At 36.8% G+C, this 17,010-nt stretch overlaps 1 protein-coding gene across 1 annotated transcript in view; it reads left to right on the top strand.

Moving 5' to 3' along the window:
- gbe1b (glucan (1,4-alpha-), branching enzyme 1b) overlaps positions 1 to 17,010 on the top strand; it is a 160,812-nt gene that overhangs the window by 127,803 nt on the left and 15,999 nt on the right. Inside the window, exon 14 of the mRNA XM_077207020.1 lies at positions 7,275 to 7,405. Within this exon, the coding sequence (XP_077063135.1) occupies positions 7,275 to 7,405 (131 nt within the window). The remainder of the gene's footprint in view (positions 1 to 7,274; positions 7,406 to 17,010) is intronic.

The following is a 17,010-nucleotide window of genomic DNA, read 5'->3' as shown; positions in this document are numbered from 1 at the left end:
ATATATTTAATTCTATAATATTAGGAACTAAGTTTGTCTGACGACAGTCAGAATGACAGTTGACAGATGTGAACATGATAAATTTTTGTTGCGATTAACACAACGGATAAATTCACCCTAGAGAAGAAAGTACATGGGTTTTATTTTGTCAATTTGTTATTAATCTTGATTTCTCACAACTTCTCATGAACGTGCAGCCGTGTGCAGAAGACCAACGGCCAAGGTCAGGATTTATTCGTTAAATAATACATAATATTTTGGTTTGTTTTTCACCAAACCTTATCGTGAACCTCCAAAACACTTGGAATATATGACACATGTAGCATCGGATAATCCTGTGGTACTTTTGCATCGGTCAATCAGCATTATATATATGCTGATTGTGTTTGTTTCCTTTTGTGTTCTGAAAAAGAAAAAAGGTTGTACAGCATTAGAACAACGCCAGGGTGAGTAAATTATGACTTGATTTTCATTTTAGGGTAAACTATCCTTTTAAAACTATTAAAAAGTGTGTAACAAATGCTGTTTCAAGATATGTCAGCAAATTCCGAATCCCAAATGATTGCAGACTTGTGTGGTATTACCCAAATAAAATCTCACTCAGACGTACAAATTTTGAGACAAGGAAGCATTACAAAACTAGCCTAAAGAGATAATCTTTCAGAAACTTGTTTAAAATCATTGCATCATTCGCCATGTTGCTTTATTATCTCCATGATATTATAAACTTGATCTCTAGCAGAAATCACAACAACTGTATCAAGAATTTTCAATATATCTTCCAGCCCTGCAGGGGACTTCACTTGAAAATCCGGTTTCATGAGCCACCTGCTAATTTGAAACAGTTTCTCAGCAGGCTTCTAAAGACTAAAGCTGAGATTTTGAGCCAAGCACTGTTTACGTGCTGCTCCAATCATACAGAATGCCCGCTGTGCAGCAAACAGGGCCGCTGTACAGTTACTCATCTCTGCTCCTGCTTTCTGTCTGTCTGTGCTGAGGGCCAGTCATACAATATTTACAGTACGTCCACTACTGCACACAGCAGGACAGATACAATATGTCTAGACACGAGCAGCTCAAATTTTCTAGGCCTGTGTATTTTTTCGAAATAGTTTTGTTTACATCAGTTTTTTGTATTTTAGAGTCGGCATGAAATTTTAAAGTGAGTGGACCTTAGTTAAATATACTGAACCTATATTCAACCTGAAATATGAGCTGAAAATAAATGCCTAAATTGAAAATAAACATGTGACATTGCTAGAAAATGTGATCTGTTAAGCATCATGCATGACAAATAGTCGCGTGTCATATATCATTGCAAAAGTCTCAACTAGCAGAATACAACAAGTATAACTGTTTCATGAAGAGACCAGCCGATACAGCCATATACGCATGCAGCTTTTGGGCCGCGTTTTGGTTTGTAGCCTCACCAAACATTACTAAACCATAGTAGATCACATAGATGTCTTTAGAGTAGGTGTTTTCGGTTCAAGTGAGCCCAAAAACAACATAATACAACACATAGATCTTGAGATAATCCTCATAGAGTAGCATTACATGCTGCTTTACTGAAGCTATAAGTCATCCGAGATCCGATCGCGTCGAGGTGATGGCGATGCGTCATCTGGAAGGTCAACGAATAGAAACTGGATCTCAGGTAAAGTGGGTGGGTGTAATGGGTAGAGACTAAAAACAATCGGGACTGTTATGTGCTTGGATTAGACTGATCACTCAGATTGACAGCTCATTTACAATTCACCATAGAATAGAAGCACACGACTGGAATATCACATGCGAGTAGTTCTTATGTTCATGTATTTGAGTGATTATTGTCAAGTATGCAGAATTTCTCTTCTTCCATTTGCTTGGTTGGACGAGCCAGTGGGTCATTGCCACCCTGGCCCTTATGCAGCCTCACCACTGATTGTATATAAGGACTAAAAAACCTACAGTACTTCTGCATTTCCATACTGTAAATCTAACTAAGGTAGCTCTTTCTTTCATGTAAGGAATGTTTTTCTCTAGTGTAGAATTCATCCAAATCCTTAGTAATGCACCAGTATTTGCCAAAGGTCTGTCAGAGCAGTTTCTATATTTGTGCCCTGAGCAAAGCAGTGCTTATTCATCAGTGAGAAGCTGTGGAAGTTAAAAACACTGGCTAACTTAATCGAACACAGAAATGCAAGAGAACCCGCAAGCATCCTGAGGGTCATCTAAACGGCAAGGACGCTTGGAGAGGGTCAGTGCTCTTGTGTCAAAAAGTTTCCTCTGCATTCCATTCAAATCCCCCCGAAATCAGGAGTTTTATATCACTAATAATTAGAGTTTTTAACTCTAGACAGTTTCCCCAACCAAATAAAACATTTACATATACTCTATCCTAGTGAGTTATTTTATAATATTGTGAAATATTAACATGTTTCCTGTTGTATTGTATTTTAAAATGGAATTTACTCCTGTGATGGCAGAGCTTTAAAAAAACTTAAAGTGTAAAAAAGTTAAAGAAGTTTAAGTTTACTGTAAAGCAAATGTACTGTACTAAAACAAATTATTTTATACAAAATATATTTTACAAAATAATTTGTACTAAAAAATTGCAACCATGTCGAAACGTTGACTTGACCTTGACTTTCTAACTCACAATTCTGACAATAAATGTCAGACTTGAGATAGAAACTAGCAATTCTGACTTTTTTTCCAGAATTGTGAGATATAAACTTGTAATTGTGAGTTATAATGTCAGAATTGTGACACAATCACAGTTGTGAGGGAAAAAAGTCAGAATTGTGAGATAAAAATTTGCATTTTTTTAATTCTGTGGTGGAAACTAGTCGTTAGTAAAAACTAGTTGGGTTGCCAAATCTTCAGACTGACTGCAGAAGGTCTGGACTCCATGGCAACATTCATTGGCCAAAGGCCGCCCAAAAGTTGATCTGACTAACATGTAAAACAACCAGTCACAGTTCATTTTGTTCAGCATCATGTTTGGAGGCGTGGAAATGTTAAGTCAATGTTTCTGCAATAACACACCGGCAATGAAAAACTCTTAAATGTATTTTATGCCCTGAACTTCACGTATTTCATATACTTCTGAAAATTCAGCATTTAGTTGATCATGATAAGCACTGTTACGGATTTCTTCTTCCATGAGGGGGCTTGGCTTCATGACTACTTTGTTTCCTTGCAGAACGTGAAAGAACATGACGCGCACAACTCCTGGAATTCCTGTAGAATTCATCCAATCAAATGTTGACTTAGAAACTTTTTTTGTGTGCCACATGCATCAAACGTTCTGCCAACGGTCAGTGTGTGTGAAGTCTGAGGCTGAGACTCTCATGTCCCTCCTTTGAGAACACCTTATTTGTAAGCATACTTTTAGCTATGAAATGAAACCAGGCATGACGGGAAACTCTATTAAAACACTAAAGCTGATTGTGTATGCACTAAGGGATATAGTTCCAGCACTCCATAATACACATTATCTCCTGTGCACCAGTTTGGCGCCAGTATATTATGACAATGAAGAGCATTGCCTCACCTCCTCACTCATATGTCTACTTCAAAAGATCTGCTTTTGTGCCAGCCATGTCAATGAAAATGTAACCCCTCAGATCGAGACTATTTACTGTAAATTCCTCCAAAATGCAAGACTCATGTTACTGTTGCAAAGAATGAGGAGTGGCTACTGGAATTAAATGCATCCTTCCTTCCTTGTAATTTACAAATGCATTATAGTGAATTTGCGAGAAGCTATTTTTGTGCTAGATTTATGTGGTTAAATCCACTTTGAATGCATTATGAAAAAATGAAAGGTAGTTTTGTTGGACTGACCAGCATTAATGACTGTTATGATAAATGAGATGACAAAAATATGTGGCTGACACAGTGTTTGCTATTGGTAACTGCACATTTTAAAACCAAATAAAGACACTGGAATGTATAGACAGAAATTTGAAGGTTACATTCAATACTGAGGTTTGTTTTCATCACAGTATTAAACATGAAAAAAAAAACTTTCTTTATAATGTTCTCTAATTAATCTTTAAAGTAATTCGGGTCAGTTGTGATGTGCACTTTATGGAGCATAAACTAAGTATGAATGCTGCAGAAAAGACAACACATTCTCATTCCCAGCTCGTCACATATGGACGCTTGGTCAAGACACCTTGGTGTCACTTATAACGCACCCTTTAGGATAATCTTTCGACGTGCAGGGTACTCCATTGCTTTTAATGAGAAACCTTTGGCGTCATGCACTGACGCGATGAGCATGGGAATTTTATCGTCATAATAAAACAGTGCCGACCCGCCGAGGTAGGACTCTACAAGACAGCAGATCCTTCAAGTCCTGTATGTTAGGAGGTGTAGCCGCCGTGGATTGATCTTGTTGGTCCAGCACATCCCACAGATGCTTGACTGGATTGAGATCTGGGGAATTTGGAGGCCAGCGCAACACCTTGAACTCTTTATCATGTTCCTCAAACCATTCCTGAAGAACGTGTGCAGTGTTGCAGGTGCTTTATCCGGCTGAAAGAGACACTTCAGTTACACCATTGCCATGAAGGGCTGTGTGCTCTGCAACAATGTTTAGGTAGGTGGCACGTGTCAAATTGATACCTGGTCTGAATTCATGCGTTGCACTTGTTAAATGTATGTCCACATGAATGGCCGAACACAGAGTTTCCCAGAAGAACATGCTCAGAGCCTCACACTCCCTCCACCGGCTTGTCGTCTTCCCACAGTGCATTCTGCTGTCATCACTTTCTCCAGCGCACACGATGTAAAAGAAAATGGGACTCATCGGACCAGGCGATCTTCCACTGTTCCAAGGTCCAGTTCTGACGCTCACGTGCCCATTGTAGACGCTTTCGTCGGGACAGGGGTCATCATAAGCCCTATTCGCATGGAATGAGTATTATATGGGGACCTCGTGTGAATTATAAATTACCCCCCCACATCTGAATTTCGTGTGGCGCATTCGCACGGGATAAGCGAAGCCTGTGATTTTACTCAAATTAGTGACTTATCTCCCGGATATGATGTCAGTGGTCTATTGCTTGGAAATGTCTTGTTGTTATTATAGGTTTAGCTGCATGATATATCATAAACAGAGGAATGTGCCTTGCCGCTATACATGTCATTCATTTCCATCTAACCATTCTTTTTGTTTTTGCTTTTCTGATGGTTTTCAGCTTTCTCTTTCGGCAAATTGTATGGTTGTATGTGTATAGCGATATGACCCAGCACCCAAAATACTATCAAAACACTCCCACGCAGCCTCCATTCTTCGCGAAAGCTGGATAAAAAAGCGCACAGGAAACAAAAACCTTGAAAAAATTGTAAACGACCCCGCCAAATCACAGAGATGCCGATTCGCACAGGACTAATATTATCACAGGACCTCGGTGTTCAGCGAAATATGGTAGGTCATTTGAGGGGAAATTTTTAATTTACAAATTACAGACATGGCCGATTCACACGGGATTAAGTTCACAGACAAACTCCGCAATTATTACAAATGACTAGAGGTCACCAGGTAATACTTATCCCGTGCGAATAGGGCTTTAGGCACTGTTTGGTCTGCGGCTACACAGCAGTCTGCAATGCACTGTGTTGTTGTGACACGTTCTCTCATAACCTTATAAATATTTTGAAATAATTACAATTTTGTGTGACTTGGGGCTCAGTTGACCTTCTGTTGGCTTGGAAAATACAGGATAGCCTTCATTACCCTCGTGCATCAATGAGGCTTGGGTGGTAAAAAGTGATGTCAAGAGGTTCTGACCAAGCATCATTAATGCAAATGAATCCTGAGTAAAACTAACTATTCTTTTTCCCTTCATCTGGATCTTCTACCTGCTCAATATGAGCGTTTCTTATCTCTCTTTCGAATTCAAATCTCAAATTGTCTGACGGTCTGGGCCACCAAAAATAGCAGGGCAGAGTGACATTGATAATCTCTGTTAATGGCACATTACAGACTGGTATTTCTGCTGGAAACCACAGCTAAATCGTTGGCGGTCGTCTGTGGCTGACAGTGAGAGGAGTTTTGCCCCAAGAGTGTGATCTCTGGATTTCAGTTGAATAAAAAAGAAATCTACTCTTCAAAAGTTTGGAGTTTGAGTAGTTTGAAGGGTCTGTGTTTTGCAGGAGAAAGATCTTCGGTGGAAGGAATCCTTTTCGATAATATGTAAATGTGAAATATTTTTGATATTTGTTTTGTGCAATTATATGGTTGCAAAAATAATGGATCTGGGCCACCAAATATCCAATATACGATACAATTATAAATAAACACTGCTTAAAAATAATGTCATAAAGCAAAAATGCATAAATGTTTAATTAGATTTTTACACAATGAATGTGTTCTATTTAATTTGTACTTTTTAAGAATGTAGTCATTCCTAATATTTTTTCTTCTATTTATTTAGGTATTTATTTGTTTGTCTGTTTATTATATATACATACATAAATTATACATTTGTATTGTCTCTTCTTTAATTGTTTTTATCTTGTATTTAATCTGTCATCCTTTAACAAACTCAAGCTTTTTGCATACTTAGAAATTTAAGTGCAGTGAGAGACTTTCTCTAAGACCTTTATTAATAAATAATTATTTTTTATTTTTTCATAAACATTTAAAATAATAAATTGCAAAGGAAAAATACCTAAATGTTTTTTTTTTACACTTACTTTCCTTTTCCTTGAGTCATTCCCAATCTTCTCTCAGAAAGATTTATTTTTCACTAATTAACATTAATCAATTTTATTTATTATATTACTTAAGGATTGTAATATGTAATATATTGTATATATATATATTAATGTATACATTATAAATAATATATACATTTTTATTCATATACATAAACAATAAAGGAATGGTAAATAACTGTAATACATTTTATTTATTATCATTTTCGAATTTTATTGTCTTTTATTTTATCTGTTCTTTTTTTATCCAAAAAAGGCCATCTTTTTTATCTTAACTTATTGTATACTATGAAAGTTCATTGCAATGATAGACTTCCTGTAAGACACTCCTCAAAATCCATCCAAGAGCGGTTTAATAACGTCGAGAATGATTAGCAATGAGTTCATACACAGGGCATGAAAAGTTGTGGGATATTTTAAACAATATCGGTACAGATAGGACCCATAACGTTACTGCTAAAGATCAAACATGCATAGGCTGAGAAACCGAACATGTAAGCACAGAAATCTCATGCAATCCCACTAGGCTCAATCTTTGATCTCTCTCTCTCTCTCTATAGGCTTATGTCAGCGCCAAGCACGAGGGAGACAAGGTGATAGTCTTCGAGAGGGGTAACGTCATCTTCATCTTCAACTTCCACCCAACCAACAGCTACAGCAACTATAGAGTCTCTGCGGGGCCGGCGGGGAAGTATCCTTCACTTCTGCTGAGCTCATCATGCTGTAATGCTCATTCAGGAGTATTTCTGAACTAAATCGAACTAGAAATACAACTAAAACCAAATAGAAATATTAAAAACCAAATTAAATTGATAAAGCACATAACATAAGCTTGTAAAGTAAACTACAAATCTAAAAAGGAACACTAGTTATAACCAGCTGTTATGGTCATTTTTATTTATTAACAGCTTTATATTAATAATTGAAATTAAAATTAAATATAAAAATTTGAAAGTACTAAAATTACTCAAATTAAAACTGAAATTTAAAAATAAAGCTAAGAATAAAAAAATTAAAGCTAAGCTAGACATATTAAAAAATAAATAAAAATAGCAAAACAACCAAAATCTCACATGACATCTCGCATAACAAAATTACCCAAACTTAAACTAAAATTGCAGTGTACACTACAAATCTAAAAATAATATAAGCAATACCAAAATAACACTACTTATAAACAGCTGTTATTGTTAAATTACATAACAATTAATTACATTCATTGAAATAAAGGTGATGAATGAAATGAAAAACAAATGCTAGATGAGAATTTAATTAAAAAAACGAATGAAAACTAGAAAAGAACTCAAATTAATAAAACTGAAATAAATAAAATAAAGCTAAATAGAAATATTAAAACAGAATAAATATGACAAAACATAAGAATTTCTAAAAATGAAGATAAATACATGTTTCAAAAACTCATATTTTAAAAATATCACAACGCACACAAGAAAATTACTATAACTTAAACTAAAGTTACAGTGTAAACTGCAAATATATACAAAATATAAATAAATGCTATAGTATAAATAATACCAAAATAGCACGAATAGTTTTATGGTAAGATTCCATAACAAAATTGATTGAAATAAAGCTGAAAAATAATGAAAACCTGAAACTTAAAAAACGTAAGCGGAAATAAGAAAGTAGTACTAAGAAAGTACAAAAATTACTAAAACTGAAATAAAAATAAATTGAAGCTAAACATAAATCTTAGTGTGTGTGTGTGTGTGTGTGTGTGTGTGTGTGTGTGTGTGTGTGTGTGTGTGTGTGTGTGTGTGTGTGTGTGTGTGTGTGTGTGTCAGAGCACATAACAAAATTGCTAAATAAGCAACTGTTATGGTAAAATTCTGTTATTGTTTGCTCATCCTTATTAATTTCTTCAGAGAAACTCAAAATCATTTTGAATATTGAATATTATACTGGTCAAAAAGCACCATAAAAGTGGTCAGTATGACTTGCGAGGCCATACAATAGCTTTTGACCCAAAGTCAATTATAATACAGAAAAATAGGTGCTCAAAAACATTACCACCAAATCTCACCATTCGAGTCATTCGGAGTCTTAAGCTGTGCATTATTTTTTCCATAACATGAATCTCCCTCACGGTCCGTAACCATTCCTCAAATGTTGGAGGCATTTTCTGAAGCTGTTTAATTGTGATGTTCTTCTTTGCAGCAACTAGGAGTATTCTTAGTAGCACACAAAAGCTTTTGTGTGACAAAATGGCCAAAATTTGAATTTGCAATGACATGAGGGAGAGAAAATGTGGACAGAGCGTTCATTGAAACGTTTGATTGTGTACAGCTGGTTTATCTGCATCCGTGCCGGTGTGAAACTACAGAACGTGAAGGAGAAACCAGCTTTCAGATGCCAACAGCTGAGGAGCTGCAGAAATAGCTGTCATTATGAGCGCGAGAGGTACACACGCAGGAGAATTTGCCACGCTTTACAGTGTGTGTGTGTGTGCCAGCGTGTTTGTGTGTCGGCATGGTATCCGTACACGAACGATGAGAGTCTAAGCGGAGCGTCCAATTAGAGCAGAAGACAGATGAAAGTGCCGCTCTGGACTTGTTGGGTCAGGCTTGTTTACCTCTTGTGTAACAGAGTGCTTTTTCATTAAAGCATCTCACACACATACATCTGTGCTTATGCATCCATAAATCTCTAGGTTATCTCACTGTCGTCTGTTAGACTGTATCAGATGGGTCGGGTTAAGTCACTGTATGTTACGATGAGTTGGAGAATAAGGGTCTTGTATGTTTTGGAGGTTTAGAGGGTGATGTGTTCACATTGATGCTTCCCCTCGACCCTTTTACACTTGGTAGTAATGTTACATTCAAAACCATCCTGACCCTTACCCATAATTCTATATGACTGTCCTTGTGATTGTCTCTGATTTTTGTTTGTAGTTCATTTATTTCATTTTACTGTTTTGATTTGGTCAACCAGTACACCACTTATATTGCAGATGGTGCCCTTAATAATAATAATAATGATTATTATTATCACTATGTTATTATTATTATTATTATTATTATTATTATTATTATTATTATTATTATTATTATTATTATTATTATTATTTAGGGTATTAGCTGCAATATATTATATGTACAACTATTCTACTCTGAATTATTATATTATTATTATTGGTTTATAATAATAATAATAATATAAAAACCAACAATAATAATCCTAAAATAATAATAAACCAATAATAAAATTATTAATTAACCAGGCACATCCATCAGGGTAGAATAGTGGTATGATATAGTATATTGCAGCGCATACCCTGAATAATAATATTAAATGTGTATTAATAGTACTTTTAATAATTTAATTATTTTATTATTATTACAAATTAACATGAAAACATAACCTGTCTTATTTGTTTGTTTGGTTATCCAAACAAGTTTATTAAATAAATAAGTGATTAATTATATAATAATACATTCAAAATCAGTAATACATTTATTATTATAATTAAGGTTTATTTTTTATTTTTTAATTGACTTTTGCAACAAAAAAATAAATCTGATTTGGCCCACAACTATGCCACTTTATAGCTAATACTCTTATTAATAATAATAAATCATGAAGACCATTGCCATTCCCGTTTTTTTTTTTTTTTTTTTCATATATTACTTTAACAAAACAAGCTTATTAAATAAATAAATGATCAATAATTTAACTTTACATTCTTTGTGTAACGGGGCATCACTCGAAGTGGGATCCATAAGCAAGCTTTTATTAAAATCGTGGTCAACAGGCAATGGTCAGATACCAGTAAACACAGCAACGCAGGACAGACACAGTCGTGGTGAAAAAAGCATGCAGGAGATCAGGGCAGGCGGAGAACAATCATAGATGAGTAACAAAGCAGATAGTCCAAAAGGCAGGTAGCAGAGAATCATAAACAGGGAACAAACTTGGTCACAACAAGTACAGAAATAAACGCTCAGAAACGCAAACCGTGGTAATACAAGACTTCACAAGGAAGAGTGGTGGAGAGACCGTTTATATAGGTCCAAGAGTGAGCTACAGCTGAGCAATGTAATCAGTGCCAGGAACGGGGCTGATGGGAAATGTTGTGTGAGAGTGAAAAGTCAATATTCGGGTGAGGGAGTCCTATGATGGCCAGAGGAGGAATCACGGAGTTCGTCTCTGTGACACTTTCTATTATTAGTTTAGCGTTTTATTTTCTGACTATAAATCTCCCACTTTCACAAAAACTTCACATGATCTTTGACATTGCATGCAAATCAGACTAAATAAAATATTTATTTCATTGGACTATTCCAAAAATAAGATGATTTGTGTCAGCAGTGCACCACTATATTGCAGATAATACCCTAAATAATAATAATAATAATAGCTGGAATCATTACCAATATTAAATCATTTATTTATAGATTAATGATTCAATGATACATTACATGTTTTAATTTTAGTTTATTTTCTTAATTTTTAATGTCTATTCAAGTGACCATGAATCACTTGTTGATCAAAATTTTATTTGAAAAATCTAATTTTACCACAAACATGATATTTCAAAATTTCGGTTGTATGCATGTGTATGCACTTAATGTTGTCATTGTTTTGTAATATCAGGCAAACTGGAGAAGTTACATGTACTAAATTACTTCTTCTTTTTTTTTTTAAGGCTGAGTAGTTCGCATGACAGATGAGGTGTTTTTTTGTTGTCTGGAACCGTTATGATGCATTAGTGATGTGGCCAAATGCATCCCTGAAAAATTGGAGCACAAAATATTTTGGACCCTGTTTACACTTAAATACCAGGTGTTATAATGGGAGTTGTTGTTTTTTTTTTTGGTTTATTTGTCTGTTTACACATTAAAAACACCCTGGCTTGAGCTCCCGCCACTTCTAATGACAGACACAAAACCCATATTTGTGTAAACAAGTGGAGCTACAGGTATAAGCCAAACAAAAAAAGCTTCAGGTGGAGGACTTAGTCATGAATTTGTTTTCTAGAGAGAGACAAAGCACTTCAAAGCCTTAAAGTCACTCGTCCTTTCAGTAGGATGAGCAGCAGTTTTGTTCCTAAGACTCTTTCTCTCTTTTCAAACAGGAAGACAAAGTTTCCCCTGAGTTAAGTACTCCACCACAAACATCAGCCATTAAAATTCTGTCGACATCAGCTTTTGACAAGAGCTCAAACCTTCGATGCATTTCTTTCCCCTCAATCTTTGGTTCTCTGCTCTCAATGGGTGCGTTCTTCGGGTGCTTTTATCCATTCAGATGGATGGAGTATTGTAAATCCCAGTTGGGTGCACTTCCTGTCAGGCCTGATGTGTCTTTGATACGCTGCGTGCCAACATGCGTCTGTGATCGTGTCAGGTCATCATTCTCCGATTATCTGTCAGGGGCATTTACCTGAACGCCATTCTAAATAATTCAACCATTTCAGCATTCCTCCTTGAATCTGTAACAGGCTTGTCCTCTGGCAAAACAGCAGCATGCTTTGCTACTGAAAGATGCTTGATGACTTTATTACCCCCAAAACTGCTTAATGAATCTGATAGAGGATGCAAAGGAGAAAAGTGCATATCGATAGTATTAGGCAGAACACCGGGGATCTCAGGGGAAAAGACTGTGCTATTGAACATGAAAGTCTTGTAAGAAGGGTCAGTGTGTGGGTCATGTGGGCATGTTATGGCTGAGAGTATATGAGTTTCTTGAAATGATGACTGCCTAAAAATCATTGCAGAAGATCTGAAACTAAGATTTAGTGGGAGTGATATATATTAGAAGCATTCCTTATACACACACACTTCCCTTCAAAAGTTTGGGGTCGTTATGGATTTTTTATGTTTTTGAAAGACGACTCTTATGCTCACCAAGGCTGAAAAATTAAGTAAAAACAGTGATAATGTGAAAAATTATTTTTATTTAAAATAAATATATTCCTTTGATGGCAAAACGGAATTTTCAGCATCTTTAATCCAGTCTTCAGTGCCACATGATTCTTCAGAAATCCTTATAATTTGCTGCTTTGCTGCTCAAGAAACATTTATTATTATTATGAATGTTGAAAACGGTTGTGCTGCTTACTGTTTTTGTGATGAGAATCTGTAAAAACACATTATTTGTAGCTTTTGCCATTGTTGCATCACCTCTCTTCCTAGTCTGTCAGTAACGCTCTGTTTAGTTCTTGTCTCTATGAAAGCCCCTCCTTCCAAAGTGCTTGAACACGTTTCAGAAATGCCACTCCCTTAAAGGTTGTATCAGTGATTTCTGGCCCAAAAATAAATGTCTAATCTTTCCTAACAATCCGCTAGCTGCCCGCCCCATAAGCATGCCGTCCAAAAACCGGGTCTCTGTAGGCAGCGTAGGCTCTGAGATCTGCACAAAAAACAAATGGGTACAACCAACACTCAAAACCAAATAAACAGTGTTCCAACCAATCACTGACAGGGGCGGGTGTTGCTCCGATTTCGCGTCCAGCCGTGCACGAGCGCAAAACCTCACAACACCTGCCCCTGTCAGTGATTGGTTGGAACACTTTATTTTGGTTTCGAGTGGTGGTTGTCCCATTTGTTTTTGTGTGCAGATCTCAGAGCCTACGCTGCCTACAGAGACAAGGTTTTTTGACGGCATGCTTTTGGGGCGGGCAGCTAGCGGATCGTTAGCAAAGATTAGACATTTATTTTTGGGCCTGAAATCACTGATACAACCTTTAAGTGCTACTCACTTAAATCTTTGAGTACAATCAACTTAGATGTATAAGTCATTTCAACTTAAATTACATTAAACTGGATTTAAAAAGAGTTGAATCTTGTATAACTTATAAAAAAGTTGAAATGACCTAGTTCTGGCATGAAACTCTAGACCAAGTACTTCAGGTTTTTCTCATATCAGGCAGTGACACGTTTGTGTGCATTTTGTTTTGTAATTTAACCGGAACTAATATAGAGAGTCTCCACAACGGATTGAAGTCTTCCGAGTGAAGACTGTGCGCGAGTCACAAGAGAACACAGCATCCGCGCCACTGATCGCAGTGGCAATGAGCACTTTGATCCAAAACAACACATTTCAGCGCTATATTGCCTCTTATTTAACAAACAAACAAAATGAATGCTCTGCTAGTTAACTGGAGATTTTTTTTATTTATTTGTATTGGTACATTCGTGCCGCGAGATGTTTCAAAAGTGGTGGGGACAATATCGACCTTAGCAAAACATCCCCCCCCCCCCCCCCCCCCCCCCCGCAAATTACGCCTAAAGGGCAGGTACAAAATCCCTCAGGGGCCGGACCCTGCCCTGGGGCCGCCAATTAAATAGCCCGGGTGTAGGCTGACAGGTCTTTAACTTATTGGTAGCAATCATGTCATTATCTACATAGCACAGCTGATTGGCTGCTTTTGCATCAGTGGCCAATGAGCTTGCTGCTCAAACATTCAAATACTTGCCATTGTTTGCTGTTGCACACTTTCAGAACCAGCATAGCAGATCTATTCCGCCAAGACCAAATACATTAACATTGCATTATCTATTACCATGCCAATCTCTATTACCATACCAATCTCCGGAGAGTTGTCAGGACTTATTTTGATGAGTTAAAGTATGTAAAAACGTATGTCTTCATGACTTATTGATCATATAATTTTTTACTGTGTAACATGGTTTTAAAACAGCTTTTGAAACCTCTTGACGTTAAATTTTATGAAGGTTAAGCATCAGAAAAGTTCAGGCCTATTTCCGCCTATTCGTTGAACGTGCCAGTGACGTTTGCGCCAATGTTTACTACAAGAAAAGGTTACAAGATGGTGCTGAGATGATGCACCGTGTGTAAACTTCATTTAAAAATGTGGTCGCAGAATCCCTCCCAGTGCCAAGACCTGTTTTCCCCTAAGAGGACAAGCTGCCATTACTGCTGCCACTAACACGAGAAACACACAATATCACGAACCTCTTCGCAATCATGATCACACACACATTTTCTTCAGGTCATCAGCGCTTCTGAGTCCGAGCGTCCTTAGACCTGTCACCCTCTCGTCCGCTATTTTTCCTCCTGTGAGCAAATTGACTTTGATCTCAGACTCTCCTCTTTGTTCAGCAAGGCTTGGCTGATTACAGTGCTTCACCGCCAGAGCTGCATGGCCTCAGAGACAAGCATCTGTAAGCGCTAACAAAAACATAATTGCTAAAAGCCTCCAACTGCCAATTTCAGCAGGAGAGCCACTGATGTTACACTGGCACGCTTGCCAGTGAACATTGAATTAGCCATTTTGGGTCTTGTGTATTCGTTTTCACACTCATCTACGCACATACACATACTTTTAGTATTCTTCCGGCATGCTGTTTTCTGCGCTGCCTGTCACGTATACTTTGGTCCTGGGTGACATTCATGCTTGTCTAATGGGAATGGGTGGTATTGATCAATGCATGAATGCTTGAGGTAGACTTCCTCTTAAAGGATCCCTGTGCCTTATGTACGCTGTTTCTCTCTCCGTCTCCCCGTAGATGTCTTTTCATGATCTCAGACTGCTTCTTTGTGAATTCACTGGGGGCGGAACTGATATTCTGCAACGCAGCACTTCTTGCTAACATCTCGCATCTGCTCTTCCTCTAGAGCCGCAACATCAAATGTTGGCATCGATAGTAACGTTATTGGTTTCAAAAAGGCTCGGAAATGCATTTCCAATGGTAGGCAGCCAAATCCCTAAAGAAAATCCAGGTCTAAGGGAGTTTAAGATAGTCATGAAATATCGAAACCACTCAAAAACCAGCAAACCACTCCTAGCTAGGCTAGGCTAGGCAAGTCTAAGTGGTTTATTTCCCACAGGGTGGTTGTCACTAAATGCCTTTGACTCCTTCAGTCTGCTTGCTCTAATGATACATCATGAAATGGTCTGTTAATCATTGGCTGTTCTTCAGCAGCAAACAGAGTCAAAGTTAAAGTTGAAGTTCAGGCGTCATGTTACAGCGTTTGATCTGTGTGCAACTTGGTGTTACGCTCTGTTTGATGAGTTCAATGCAATGTGAAACATTGTCACGAGTCATGTGAAAGGACCTTTGTATGAAATTAGCCTGCTTGATTGAATGCTAATGACCAAACTTTATTTGCGCTGAGGAAGTGAAGACTGGCTTTAAAATTTTCCACAAATAAATGTAGTTTAGTGAAACTTTAAAGTCACACTTTTCCTCAATAAGGCCATTAATCTCAGGTAACAAAGCAAATCTTAGGTTTTCTTGCTAACACGCACAAAAAAAGTTGCTGCCTTAAACATCCAAGTGGATTGTACTTAAAAATGTAAGTAATTCCAACTTAAATTACATGAAACTGACTTAAAAAATTAGCTGAATCTTGTATAACAAAAAAAGCTTATTTTGACAAGTTAAAGCAATGTAAAAACATATGTTGCCATAATTTATTGATCATATACATTTTTTACAGTGCAGAAGTATTTGTTTGGGTCACCATTCAGGTTCAAGCAAGTCCCATTTTCCTGCTCTACACAAAACATTATATTATGTATCGTGGCAGTTTGAAAATAAATTTCTGGTGAGTGAGAACGTTTACTAAAAGAGACTAAAAGGTTAGTGCTCTGAAAATAACATCCCACATTCAATAAACCCAACCTTAAACCTAACCGATAGTGTTAACCAAAGTAAATGTTAGCTTTAGTTTGCTTCTACAAGCCTTTGCGCTCTTTTATCTCGTGACTCGTATTTCACAGGACTCAAAGTACAATGGTGAGCAAGTTTTCTACATCAGAATAGCCACACATATGGAGCTGTTTGTGTGATGCATATGTCAAAATCTATTAGTTTACAAACCATGCACTATAAAGCGTTTTGAGGTCATAGCATAGTTCTGTGCAAAGAACAACATGAAAACAAGTCTTTATTATTTGATAATCTGCCCCTGTAATCATAATATTTGTGAAAATTAATTTTTGGAGTTTTGCAGAATTGTTGGTAGAGGCACGTTTTCCCAAAAGGTTCTACAACACACATAACCAGTGTTTATTTTTAGTTAGCATTTAGCTTAGTTAGTACCGTGGGGTAGTGATGCAATTTTGCATGAAAATTAGCTTAATGGGCTGTAATTAATACATAAATGTAAGGTGTTTCCTGCACTTTAAGAGAACTTAAGCTCTTGCATGCTTTACTTTTTGTTTAAAAACTGACAGTATAAGCAACTTGTATGAATCCCCCATTAATTCTCTCTGAGAAAAAAAGAAGGCATCAGATCATTTTGTTTTTCTCACTCTCTTCCCGATAACATCTCTCGAAATATCCATAACAAAGGAAGTTTGTTCTATCA

Source organism: Siphateles boraxobius, unplaced genomic scaffold (assembly GCF_051911475.1).
Source record: "Siphateles boraxobius isolate OS27281-9 unplaced genomic scaffold, OSU_SipBor_1 6, whole genome shotgun sequence".
Taxonomy (NCBI): Eukaryota; Metazoa; Chordata; class Actinopteri; order Cypriniformes; family Leuciscidae; genus Siphateles; species Siphateles boraxobius.
This window is presented reverse-complemented; position numbering and strand designations above follow the sequence as displayed.